This window comes from Festucalex cinctus, chromosome 8, assembly GCF_051991245.1.
Source record: "Festucalex cinctus isolate MCC-2025b chromosome 8, RoL_Fcin_1.0, whole genome shotgun sequence".
Lineage (NCBI taxonomy): Eukaryota > Metazoa > Chordata > Actinopteri > Syngnathiformes > Syngnathidae > Festucalex > Festucalex cinctus.
In genome coordinates, this window is record NC_135418.1 from 1,321,739 (window position 1) to 1,336,460 (window position 14,722).

At 39.6% G+C, this 14,722-nt stretch overlaps 1 protein-coding gene across 3 annotated transcripts in view; it reads left to right on the forward strand.

Moving 5' to 3' along the window:
- The first annotated feature begins 3,674 nt into the window (after positions 1–3,674).
- The window catches only part of LOC144023250 (prolyl 3-hydroxylase 1-like), a 137,067-nt gene continuing 126,019 nt past the window's right edge, over positions 3,675–14,722 (forward strand). For all 3 annotated transcript variants that reach the window (XR_013284511.1, XM_077528459.1, XM_077528460.1), the window contains exon 1: positions 3,675–4,246. Coding sequence is in view for 2 of the 3 variants with exons in the window: in XM_077528459.1 (XP_077384585.1) it covers positions 3,719–4,246 (528 nt within the window). In the remaining variant the exon portion in view is untranslated. The remainder of the gene's footprint in view (positions 4,247–14,722) is intronic.

The following is a 14,722-nucleotide window of genomic DNA, read 5'->3' on the forward strand; positions in this document are numbered from 1 at the left end:
CCTGAAAGTATCTCTATGACAACATTCAGTTATATATGCAGCGCCACCTAGCCCTTGAGGCCTAAATAAAAAATACTTCACTTACGGTATTTTTACAAAAATTGTAAACATGTTTTGCAATGAAAAAAGATATGCTTAAAACTCCCCGGTACATGCTCCAAAAAAAATCCCAAACTTGACATGTATGTTTATAGTAGAGGCCTGAAGGTATCTCTATGACAACATTCAGTTATATATGCAGCGCCACCTAGCCCTTGAGGCATAAAAAAAAAAACTACCCCACTTAAGGTTTTTTGTACAAAATTTGTAAACTCAGTGTGATAACTAAGTCATTTATGATTATTCTTTTACTTTCCACCACTCAAAATGTTCACTGGCATCAGACCGATCCAAATATATGTACTTTTTTATTCTGTTTTATTTATTTTTGATAGCCTCTATGGACAATAAAAGCAACATTGTGCAATGAGTACGAGCGATGATGTATATATACTTTTACAAAAAATACCAGTCAGGGCAACACATTGACTAAAAAAAAAAAGGACGCTGATTTTTGAGGATCTTAACATTCACCAAAACCCATTGAGCTTGACACACTCATCACACCTGGCAAAAAAAAAAAATCCACATGTAAAGGTTTATTTTGCCATTTTCAAAGACATTCTGCTTCCAATGTGCCAGTACCCCAACGTGCAAGTACCCCAACGTGGCCCGGGCTGCGAGGGCCCTTTATAGCTGCTCGCAGCTCTAGTTATTATTATTATTATTATTATTATTATTATTATTATTATTATTATTATTATTATTATTATTATTATTATTATTATTATTGTTGTTGTTGTTGTTGTTGTTATTATTATTATTATTATTATTATAACGGGATGGACGAGTACTGATACCAGGTATTGGTATTGCGCTGATACCGATACCAGGCCACATTTCATGGTATCAGTACTCACGACGGATGCGATACTGGTATCGGCCATTTTTTGGTAAGGACTAAAGGCTGAAATGGTTATTTTGCATTGCTCCAGTAAGAGAGCACACGTCTTCAGTTATACTGAACAATTTAATTAGCTCTGAAGACAGATCTTTGTATATAGTATATCATTATTGACTACTGCACTACTATGAGATGAAAGAAAGGAGAACATGAAACAGGAAATACAGAGCAGCCTTCAAATTAATAGCATGGATTTCAAAACAAGATATAATTAAATATCACACAAAACAGATTGAGGAATTCTTAACATGGTAGCTATTACTAAATTACTTGAACCCCCATTGTATTGAATTGATTTATTTGCACTTCACTGTATACCTTAAAAACAATTTTTTTTGATTGGGACTTTTTTTCCCCCTGGCCACTGAATTATTTGTTTTATTTTAGCTATATTTTTTTAAATTCATTTTATTGTGTGCTCTATGCAAAATGACTTTCATGAGCAAATTGAAAAAATATATTTTCTATTAATTTCATTCGATTTTAGGGACATTTCCTATAGTTGGGATATATGTGTCATTTAAAAAAAAATATATGTCATTGTTTTTTGGAAATGTTACGTATCAGAACTAATGGTATCGGCACTTGGTATCGGTGAGTACAGATATTTAAGTATCATCTAAAAAAAAGTGGTATCAAACATCCCTAATTATAACTAATATATTATTCATTTTAAAAACCCACTATTGATTTCAATAATGTGAAAAATTTGTCCTATCACATCAACTTACATTTTATAATATAATCATAGGTCTAGTAATTATTGATGCATTCACACATTCAAACTCATCTTACAAGAGACTAGGGGTGTGAATTGCCTAGTACCTGACGATTCGATTCGTATCACGATTCACAGGTCACGATTCGATTCGATACCGATTAATCCCGATACGAATGGTCACGATTCGATACCGATTAATCCCGATATGAATTTATAAGTCGATTGTTGCGATTTTTTTTCATTCATATTTAGAAAATACTAATCAGTAAGCTTGTAGAGTGTAAGATTTATATGAAAATGTATTATTTATTTATCTGAAATTTCAGTCTTATAGAGGTTGTAATCTGTTTCATGTTTGAACAGCATTAAAATAAAAATATTAAGGCTTAATGTGCCGTTCATATAACATTCTTCCATGCTCAAGGTGTGAATCCTAAAAAAAAAAAAAAAAAAAAAAAAATAAAAATAAAAAAAAATTATTTATTTTTTTTTTTTTTTACATAAAAAATCGATTCTGCCGATTATTGAATCGATTCGAGAATCGCGCGATGTAGTATCGCGATATATCGCCGAATCAATTTTTTTTAACACCCCTACAAGAGACTGACAGATTTCGCCACCATCTTCCTGTTATGGATGCCTAAATGGCAACTTTGCGAACGTAGTAAGCCCTGCTTGAAGCTTTAGTGTCAGACCCAATGGATCAACCGCCGCTTACTTTCTACTGCTGGGAGCTGCAAGTTGGCTAGTCGTTGCTGATTCCCGTGATTCGGGCTTCCGCTGCTTGTCGCCCTCTGCTTTGCTCTCGAAAGCTTTTACTAGCTTCCACTGTTAAAGCTGACTTGACTTGACTAACCTCTCTTGTTAGCCACTTGATCCAACCTATGGCTTGGGTAACTCCAATTTGTCACACTGGTTAGCTGCTTCAGCTTACTCCAGCTCTCTCTGTCTTTCAGCGTAACCGAGTGATAGCCAAGTCATTGACGCTCGCTGATGCTCCCTCTCTCACACCAAATATTGGAGGTAGGCTTGCTAAGTGTGGTTTCTTTGAGTCACCTTAGTTCGCATGCTTCGAAATGCATGCGTTTTGGCTGTATTCTATTATTTGGTGACATCTAGTGGTTTTTTTGTTTGTTTGTTTTTTACACACTGTGCCTTTAACAAATATTGTTTTCATTGTGATTTGCAAGTTTGGTGATACAAGGTTGATGTGGTTTGCAAGATTCATGTGAATTTGAGGCAATAAACCCACATTGAGGCAATAAATCCATTTATTAGGCATAAATAAATTGAGGCAATAAATCTAATACATTGCAATCTATTGTTTTTGTGACTACAGGGAAACCCTGTGTGGAACAGATATTCTTCTTGTGTGATCGACTTTCAGGGAATGACTGGCTTTAACAACACATTATTATTATTATTTTTCCACATTTATTCAATACAAATAATTTTAAAATGGAAAATACCAAGATGTTTGACACAGCAGTTATATATTTTTCATTATGTGGGTAAATTTAATTTTTAATTTGTTATTATCCATCTGTCCATCCGTCCGTCCATTTTCTGTAGGCTTGAGCCTACCAGCTGACTTTGGGTGAGAGGTATAAGGTTCACCTGGAATGTTTGCCAGTCATAGCAGGGCAATTATTATCATTTTTAGTACAATTGTTGGTACATTTGAATTGTTCACTTATGTATGGGGAAGCCACCTTAAAAAAAATAAAAATAAAAATAAATAAATCGCTGACAAACGTGACCAACGTGGTCTTCCGGTGAAGAGGTGGAGCTGATCTAAGAGCCAATCCCACCTCTTCACGAAAAGCTCACTGCAACCCTCTGGCGGTTGGCCTGCCCAGACTTCCACAATATATATATATATATATATATATATATATATATATATATATATATATATATATATATATATATAGATATATATATATAGATATAGATATATATATATATACACACACACACACATATTTTTAAACATGCGAGGAGGTCTCGTCCAATCTTTAGCAAAATTCACTTATCCGTGCGGACGAAAGTTCAGCAGAATGGAGCTGAGTTTGGCGCTAACAGTAATTTGCATCGTTTTTCCATCATTCACATCGAGTTCTTATTTGAGCAGTAATTTTGTTTTGGAGCCGTATGATTTTCTTTTTGACACAGCGGTGGAAGCCTATTATAAGGGAGACTGGCTTTCGGTAATCCTGAACATGGAGAAGGCCCTCCGGAACAGAGTAACAATCCGCAAGGTAAAGGCAGACTGCCGACTCAGATGCTCCAACCAGACCGCATTCGAAGACCCCGGGACCGGCTTAGGAATTTCCATACCCGGGGCTGGATCTGTGGAGGACCTGACTTTCTTCCGGAACATTCTAAAACGTGCGGACTGTGTGAATTCGTGCGAAAGGGAGAAACTTGGAATACCAACTTTGCATCAAGCCAGTGAAGAGGTAGAGTTGGAGTTTAGGAGGAGGACCCCTTACAACTACTTGCAAGTCGCATATTTCAAGGTACAGTAGTCATATACGTGCCAATAGCCGGTGGCTGTAACCAATGTTTAACTGTTCAAATACACTATACAGAACTGAGATATGTATGTATGTAGTATGTAAAAGCACACTCAAGTTAAATAAATGTACACAGCGAGTAGCCGAAATCTATTTATTCATTTATTTATTTATTTATTTAAGAAAAAGAGCAATGATGATGACTTGTTGAATCGGTAAGACACTCTCTCTCTCCAAAGAAAAAAAAAGTAGCCTGAATCTTAACACCACCCCCACCCTCCGACGGAAGTCAAACAGCAATGCCACGTCATAAAGCCTTCATCATTGTCATCATCCCCATCAGCCTTGTGACTGTAATAGTGCATTTACATATGTTTCGAACAATTGAACTGCTCCTTAATGTACACCGTCTTTCGTTAGGCTGTTTGGGCCAAAGTGGTGCTATTTAATTATTACTTGTATGGGGTTAAATTAGGGTAAAAAGTTTTGTACTTGGAAAAAAAATACAACTTGAAATTAAAAATTCATGTGACGATCTTGAATTTTGCAAAATAACATATTCAAAATAAAATTAGTGTGTTGAACTTTTTTTCAGGTCAAGTTTAATTATTAAATAACTTGCATCCCTAAAAAGTGTATTTGACCCACACGTGTGGAGTAAGACAAAAAGAAGAAAAAATAACAGTGTCTAAATCATAATAATCTGACTCAGTGTCTGTGAGCTCACAATCAGAATCACTCAAAAAACTGTAAGGTGAATAACAAGGTGATGAACTGGGTAAACATGCTGAAACAGGTGAGGGGGACACGGACAAGCAAGTACCAGACAAGAAAGCAGAAACTACACAGAGGGAACAGGATTGGTCAACAGGCTGATGGCGTCTGGAAGCTGGCCCGCGCAGTCGGTCGGTGCCGGATGCTCTCTGCTGGATCCTTTTGTGGTCGGTTCATTCTGTTACGATCTGAGGTGTGGTGGTGGACCCAGGTGCAGGGAAACGGCGTGGAGGCAGATGTGTAGTCAAATAGGGATTTAATTAAACAAGACAAGGAGGTAAATAAGGATCAACCTGAGAAAAACAATAACATCCAAAAAATACGCAAGGCAAACCGTCGGGGGAACTTCAGGGCAAAAAACGGGCAGGATGACATGAGGGCAACACAACAGTGAACCGACACAGACCTACGGAAGAAAAGAGACTAAATACACACACTAATTGACACAATGAGACACAGCTGGGCAAGACACAAATGCTGATGCTGATTGGTTGACATATGAGGAAGGGCAGGCAAACACAGGTGGACAAGAGAAGGCTTGACAAGACTATGGGAGACACAAGGAAAGCAGAACATAATAAATGTAAAGAAACAGGACAAGCTCAAAACTAGAACCCCAACAAAAGCAACAAACAAACAAACCAAAACCCAACCCAAACCATGACAATTTGACTGCTAGTAGTATTTAGAAAGTCTTCGGGGTTTGAAATATGTATTTATTATGTTATGGATATATTACGTATGTGAAGTAGGATGTAGTTTTATTTTTGGGGCTAGGTGGGTAGCTGTTTAATTAAAAGAAAAAAAGAAAAGAAACAGAAGGTGATGGCGGCACTCTCATCATCAGAGTGTGCAAGTTGTATTAGCTCCTCTGCAGATGTGTACTTGTGACAATTATCCTATAAATGGTTATTTTTCTGTTTTGTTACTGCTTGTGCTACGTGTTAGAATTAGTGTCGATACGATTTTTATTGGATGTCTAGCTATGTATTTTTTTTGTTTATGTTTTTGAGGTGTTGTATATAAGAGAGTGCACTGTGTGTGGAAAAGGGTTTTACCCTCTAACGTTTTGTGTTAAACTATATACTACTTTGTAGACATGTACAAATAATTTTATACATTCTTTTTAAAAAGAAACATAGGTATGAATGTTCGAGCCAGTTAAAACGCAGCGAACGCAGATATACTTGATTTAGATTTTAGACCTTGGCTGGCAACCAGTCCAGGGTGTCCCCCGCCTACTGCCCAGAGCCAGCTGAGATAGGCGCCAGCACCCCCCCGCGGCCCTTGTGAGGAATAAGCGGTCAAGAAAATGGATGGATTCTTTAATTAACTAGGGCAATGTATTGTCAGGATCGTACCTTTTGAAATCTTTAAACTGTTGTTTGTAAAATTAAGTATATCTTGATATTAGCCTTTTTATTTGATTATGTATGAATGAAATATCTTATATTTATTACCCTTGCTGGTTTCAATGGATACCCTGTTACGGTCGGAGTTTTTAGAAATGTTACGTTGGGGGTGTGGTGGATGGACCCAGAGGCAGAAAAACCAGGCAGGGAGAAGAGGAATGACAGCAACTAGAATGACTTTATTGACAGGGTGAAACGTGGATGGACTTGGCATGACGAACGGGGGGAGAACTGGCATGACGAACGGACTGACTTAGCGTGGACTGGATGACTTGGAAGACTTGGCGTGGACTGGATGACTTGGAAGACTTGGCGTGGACTGGATGACTTGGAAGACTTGGCGTGGACTGGATGACTTGGAAGACTTGGCGTGGATTGGATGACTTGGAAGACTTGGCGTGGACTGGATGACTCGGAAGACTTGGCGTGGACTGGATGACTCGGAAGACTTGGCGTGGACTGGATAACTTGGAAGACTTGGCGTGGCGTGGCGTGGCGTGGCGTGGATGACTTGGCAGACTGACACAACACTGAGAAACAAACATTCAACTTCAAACATTCAAACAACATACAATGCTCCCACACCCGTGTGAGACAAACACCACTCCCTTATACCAACACTAATGACACTAACAGGACACACCTGGGAGACACAGCAGGCAGAGGGCACTAATTAGGTCACACAAACGGGGAGGGAAGGCACACACAGGTGGACAAGGTTAACAGTGACGAGACTAGGGGAGACAAAACTGGACAAAAGACAGCAAACACCCAAAACCAAACTAAAACCCAACCACCCAACACAGAAACATGACAGAAAGTATTCGAGTTTGAAATATGGTTTTATCATGGTAGCGACATAGTGCATACGTGAAGAAGGGTGTATATTTTTATTTATTTATTTATTTTTTTAAGGGATGCAGATTGCAGTAGCGATTCGAAACTGAATTTTTATCATCTAGCGGCAATTCAAAGATATAGGTTATCCTATAAGGATAAATGATACTTTTTTTCTATTCTGTTCTAGTGACTTGTTTGTAAATTAAAAAAAATAATAATGTCTGTAACTAAACGAATAATTAGTTACTAAATTACCTGATCGCGTTTTACCTAGGGGTGTGAATTGCCTAGTACCTGACGATTCGATTCGTATCACGATTCACAGGTCACGATTCGATTCGATACCGATTAATCCCGATACGAATTTATAAGTCGATTGTTGCGAATTTTTTTTCATTCAAATTTAGAAAATACTAATCAGTAAGCTTGTAGAGTGTAAGATTTATATGAAAATGTATTATTTATTTATCTGAAATTTCAGTCTTATAGAGGTTGTAATCTGTTTCATGTTTGAACAGCATTAAAATAAAATATTAAGGCTTAATGTTCCGTTCATATAACATTCTTCCATGCTCAAGGTGTGAATCCTAAAAAAAAATAATAATAAAAAAAATAAAAATAAAATAAAATAAAATCGATTCTGCCGATTATTGAATCGATTCGAGAATCGCGCGATGTAGTATCGCGATATATCGCCGAATCGATTTTTTTTTTTTAACACCCCTAGTTTTACCTGATACATATATTAATTGAAAGCAAAGTCACAATGGTGTGCAATCTTCAACTCCAACAAGTAGTCCTTGCGCCATGAATTCCAAAAGGTAGTCATGAGTCTCTGGCTGTATTTCCATCTTCGTGTAATTCCTCTTTGGTAGTCGTCGGATGACTTGCGTCGGCAGGGAATGATTTGGGTGGCAAGGATGTCAGTCGCTTTCCCACTAAAAAGTGGGCTGGAGTCAGCAGCCACAGGTTTACACAAAAGGAAGCGCTGGCAATGGAAATACAGGATCAAGCGATATACGGCGCACATTGTCATTGAAATCCGTTCTATCCATCTGTATCAAAACACCAGTTATACACAACACACACACACAACACTAACATCAAATGCCCGATCCCGCCCGGCGCCCGATGAGGGGAGAGAGGGAGAGATCTCGATATTACGAGAATTGCGTGCACTGCTGGGGAATAATTTTCACTTGAATCATGCATCATAAATAACTTAAAGCAGCTATATGGAAGATTTAAAATTTCGAATCGCTACCGCCACCTGTGGCCGAAAACAAACTGCATGCTCGTACACGCTGCGCGCACTCGTTACGTGCACGACCTCAATACTGAAGACTGGGCTCTTCATATCCAATTAAACTATGTTTTCAGAGGTAAGAAGTTTTATAATGTTATACAAAGCTGGCCACTTCACGGAATGAGACTCTCGATCCCCACTAAACAATTGATGTCCACGGGACGTGCAGATCATATTGCTTTAGTCGGTCGAAGTCCAGTCCTGTGCTGTACTCCAAAACGATGTGCAAATTACGTCAATTAATTGGACCTCATTCCGATGTTAATATGCAATTACATATTGTAGTCACCCCGCTCGACGGACGTCAACCTGATTCTAGTCATTATTAGTGTATGTCGCCCCCAGGCTAGCGTCATTGTGCATTAGCCGAAAGGTGGGCTGTCATTTATGGAAATTGACGATTGTGAAAAACATATAGACCCATTCACTACTTAGTGTGATACGGCCGTGAATGTTATCGCCATTCAGTAGTACCGTTCACATTACGTTAGCATAATGTAGCTACAATAGGCTGTTTTCACGGAGGAAAATAAGGCAACATTTAGCCTGATTGAAACGCCGCGGCATGGAACGTCTGTTCTTCATAAAGTCATTCTGTTCTATTACATTCAACTTTGCCGCCCCTTTCACGCTAAATGTTGCCGTCCACCTCACTTTCACCCCAATAGTTACGACCGAGAAGTGATCGATCTTGAGGTTACTGCTATTTGAAAACAACACATTTTCTTCTAAATGTCAAGATACTCGCTTCTTACCTTTTGGAGTAGAAAGAAAGCCAGCTGTGAATCACTTTTCTAATCCAAGTCCGATCTCAACTCTATCCACCGCTGAAATGTCAAACCAATGTTCACTCTCGTTCTTGCCCGGCGTCGGTCACTACCAAGTTTAGATTTTTTTTTTTTTTCGTGGCACTTGACATTGTTTTCATTTTTTTTTTTTTAAGCAGCCTTCCGCGGAGTAACAGCGGGTGTCTGGGGCAGCGAAAATCTGTACTAGTTCCGTCTTCGCGACCACAGGAAACAACTGACGAGAACGTGCATGACGTCACATCCCGCAGACAGAGGGCGGGAAATTCAAAGGATTCGGACCGGACGCTTCCTAAATAATACTGGCCAGAGGCTTGTAGGAGTACCCATTGTGAACAGCTAAGATATACTAATACCAATTAGAATATGTTTCAGTCATAAATAGTCAAATAAAAAGGCTATTGTTAAGATATTTTTTTGGGAAATCCTCCACATAGTAGCTTTAAATAATGCTCATACAATAACTACAGGGCCGTTATAGAGGGGGGAAATGTAAAGAGTTACGTAAAGCAAAATAGTTTCGTTATGTAACGTAACGAATATAAGCGCGTTAGTTTCAACACTGTTCATCACTCTGTCACCGAAATGGGACGTCCGTCATTGACGGATTTCCAAATGTATTGACGGATTGACGATTACATTGAAGGACGGAAACCCACTTCCGTCAATGCTTTGTTCATCAATTTTTCGAAGTTTCCAGTCAATCGTCAACAAAATGGGCGTCCGTCATTGACGGATTGACGGACCTTCCGTTAATGCTGATGGAATGCCCACCTCTGTACACACACACACAGGCACCCCCGCTCGCGCGCACACCCACACACGGATCATTTCCCGTTTACATACTTCGAGGGCTGGGCGATATTGCCAAAAAATAAAAACGATTACGATTTTACTCGATTTTAATGAAAAGTTTAAAAATAAAAACAAAAAAAAATAGAGCTGTGAGCAGCTATAAAGGGCCCTTGCAACCTGGGCCACCTTGGGGTACTTGCACGTCGGGGTAATGGCACGTTGGGAACTGTCAAATAGGACAAGGACCATCTAAAATGTTTTTGACAAGCCTTGTGTGTGCAAAGTTTTATCAAAAAGCCAAAGATGGTGTGCAATTCCCAAAATAATTTCAAAATGGCGGACTTCCTTTTAGGTTTAGCATATGGCTACAGAATACTTTTTGTAGGTCTTAAGCTAATAGGTATGCCTCCCGGTTTTCACAAATCTAGGTCAAGTCATCTTTAGTTGCGTATCGCTTGAATCATACAATTGGAAATGCTCCATAAAAATGCATAGAGGGCGCTTTTGAGCATAACGTTGGGTTACTTGCACGTCAGGGTACTGGCACGTTGGGGTACTGTTACATGGAACAAGGACCATTTAAAATGTTATATTTTTCCATGCCTTGTCTGTGCAAAGTTTAATGAAAAAGGCCAAAAATGATGTATAGTTCCCAAAATAAAATCAAAATAGCGGACTTCCTCTTTGGTTTGGCAAATGGCTACATAATACTTTTTTGTAGGTCTCGCATAATCATACAATCGGAAACAAAAAAAAATAGAGCTGCGAACAGCTATAAAGGGCCCTCGCAACCTGGGCCACGTTGGGGTACTTGCACGTCGGGGTACTGGCATGTTGGGGTACTGTCAAATAGGACAAGGACCTTCTAAATTGTTTCTGACAAGCCTTGCCTGTGCAAAGTTCCATCCAAAGCCCAAAGATGGTGTGCAGTTCCCAAAATAAAATCAAAATCGCGGACTTCCTTTTAGGTATAGCATACGGCTACAAAATACTTTTTGTAGGTCTTAGGCTGATATGTATGCCTCCCAATTTTCACAAACCTAGGTGAATCATACAATCGGAAATGCTCCATTAAAATGTATAGAGGGTCGTTATTGAGCACAACGTTGGGGTACTTGCACGTCGGGTTACTGTTACATAGTACAAGGACCATTTAAAATGTAAATGTTTTTTCCATGCCTTGTGTGTGCAAAGTTTCATGAAAAAGGCCAAAAATGATGCATAATTCCCAAAATAAAATCAGAATAGCGGACTTAGTCTTAGGTTTAGCAAATGGTAACATTATAGTTTTTTGTAGGTCTTGGGCTGATAGGTATCTGTCCTAATTTTCACAAATCTAGCATAATCATACAATCGGAAATGCTTCATAAAAATGTCTAGAGTACACTATTGAGCCATTTATTGCAAATTGCACAAGAAATCTCTCAAATATTCATGTTCATGACAAGTCTGGTGTGTGCAAAGTTTCATGAGTTTTCGCACATGTATAGACCCAAAAAAAAAGCAGGATTTTACTTGGCAAACAATGCATCGCTACGGCAACAGCGTGCGACAAAATATAAAACTTTTGATAACTTTGCATCTTAAACATCTTAAGATGAAAGTGTATGCCTCCAAATTATCATAGCGCTAGGTGAAATGTACAACCAGGAATGCCTCGTTAAAGGAGTTTTTTTTTTTAGCTCAAAATGTGATGCCCGGCCCCTGGGGGACTTCCTGTTGGGTTTAGCACATGGCACCACGAGACTTTTTTGTACATCGTGGGCTGTTACATAGGTCTCCAAATTTTCGTAGCTCTAGCTTCTTTGTACAACTGGGAATGCTTCATTAAGAAGGAATGTTTTCCTTTGCAAACTGTCCATGCCACGGCAACAGCGTGCGACGAAATAAAAAGCTTTCAATAACTTTTCATCTTCAACATCTTAAGATGAATCACACCAAGTTTGAAGATGATCGGATCAACTCTGTAGGAGGAGTTCGTTAAAATAAGACCACTATGAAACCGCCAAAAAAATGGCAACACGTTCCAAATTAAATCAAAATGGCGGACTTCCTGTTAGGTTTAGCATATGGTTCAAAAATAGTTTTTTGTACATTGAGGGCTGTTACATATGTCTTCAAATGTTGGTAACTCATGGTGAAACGTACAGCCGGAAATGCTTCATTAAGTAAGAATTTTGAAACGCAAAATTTGATGCCCCGCCTCTGGCGGACTTCCTGTTAGGTTTAGCATATGGCACCAACAGACTTTTTTTGTAGGTCGTAGTCTATTACATATGTGTACCAATTTTCGTAGCTCTAGGTTAAACGTACAAGCGGCAATGCTACGTTTAGTAAGAGTTTTGAAACTCTAAATTTGATGCCTCGCCACGACAACAGCGTGCGACGAAATAAAAAGCTTTCAATAACTTTTCATCGTCAACATCTTAAGAGGAATCACACCAAGTTTGAAGATGATCGGATAAACTCTGTAGGAGGAGTTCGTTAAAATAAGACCCCTATGAAAGGGCCAAAAAAAATGGCAACACGTTCCAAATTAAATCAAAATGGCGGACTACCTGTTAGGTTTAGCATATGGTTCAAAAAGAGTTTTTTGTACCTCGAGGGCTGTTACATATGTCTTCAAATGTTGGTAACTCATGGTGAAACGTACAGCCGGAAATGCTTCATTAAGTAAGAATTTTGAAACGCAAAATTTGATGCCTCGCCTCTGGCGGACTTCCTGTTACGTTTAGCATATGGCACCAACAGACTTTTTTTGTAGGTCATAGTCTGTTACATATGTGTACCAATTTTCGTAGATCTAGATTAAACGTACAACCGGCAATGCTTCATTAAGTAAGAATTTTGAAACTCTAAATTTGATCCCTCGCCCCCGTCATATAGTATGTCAAAAACTTTAGATTTTTTACCCTGATGTTGTCCCAGGTGTTGAGATGGTACAGCCCAAGTTTGAAGTCAGTCGGGCTAACCGTGTAGGAGAAGCGGGCAAAGGTATGACCCCTGCAAATGTGCAAAAATGGGCCAAAATTGGACATTTAAATACTCATACCTCACTTCCTGTCTATTTTAGGGTACACATAGACAAAGAGGTTTTTGTTCATCTGAATGTGCTCTAGGTGCCACACAATTTTCGTAGCCATAGGACAATCGTAGCGGGACAGGGATCCGTTAAACCTATATAGGTGGCGCGGGGGGTCGGCACGGCGCGCATGTGCGAGTAGACGTGTTTGTAGGGTGCTCCTCCGACAATCTGAGTTTTATATGATTAAAACACCTTAAATGTGAAGGCATCGGATGTTTAACGTTGATTAGGAGTTTGGCTGTCGATCATTGTTGGATATGGCCCCGAAGAAACCGTGTCCAACTAAAAAACCCACGGAAGAAGCCGATGAAGGGCACGGGAGCAACATGCTAACCGGGCTAGCTGTTGGGCCCTCCGCCGATACTACGGCCGTGCTTGATGCTATCGGGGAAATGAGCCGGAAAATCACGATAGATTTAATGCTTTGCAGTCGACTCTGGAGGAAATCCAGGCCATTTTGAAAGAGCATGAAGGGCGTTTGTCTGCGGTGGAAGAAGCAACCAGTGATCATGACTGCAGGTTGGCTAAACTGGAGCAACAGGCTTAGCTGGAAGAAGCTAACAAGGCCTGGCAGGAAAAAGTCACCGACTTGGAGGCGCGTTCCAGACGACAGAACATTAAATTTGTGAATTGGCCAGAAAATATTGAATCTGGGAATCCAGTGGAGTTTGTGTCAAAGTTGATGCCCTGTCTTTTTGGGAATGGGCACTTTCCGAAGCCTGTTGAAATGGATTGGGCACACAAGCTAGGTAGCAAGCCAGCTAAGTCTGCTAACAGGCCTCGTATTTTGATAGCGAGGATCCACAACTACCGCGTCAAGGAGCTCATCATGCGGTTGGCAATGGAACACTTTCCCTTAAGGTACAAGGAACACCATATCCACATTTTCCCGGATTTCCCTATTGAGATCGTGAGGCGTCGTCAACTTTTTGAGGACGCAAGAAAGAAGTTGAAGGCTGCGGGTCATCGCACGGGTTTCATCTATCCTGCGCGTCTTCGGGTTACCCATGGCAACGTGACAACTACATTCAGCACGCCGGAGGAGGCGAAGATTTTCGCGGACAACTTGGTGACCACCGAGGATGACTGAAGAGAACTTTGGCGCCGAACAATGATGTCATGTGAACTACATTCGGTCTTTGGAAGTTCTCAGGTTATATTGAATGATCGTTCCAGGTAACATCTTGTAAAGTTGGATATTTTTATTTTATTTCAATTTTTTTTTTAAAGCCGCAGTGTGTAGCTCACGACCGCCATCTATCGGTCAAACAAGATAATGCAATGATTTTAAGCACACGAACTACGGCGTCCCAGAGAGACCCTACTTCAACAGCCTACCACCAATTTCACCGGAACAGAACGCAAACAACTTCTGGTATTCCCTCGAGTGATGACGTAAGTGAATTGCATTTGTTAGACATACTGTACAGATCCCTAATATTTGTGATTTAGTCATTTAAT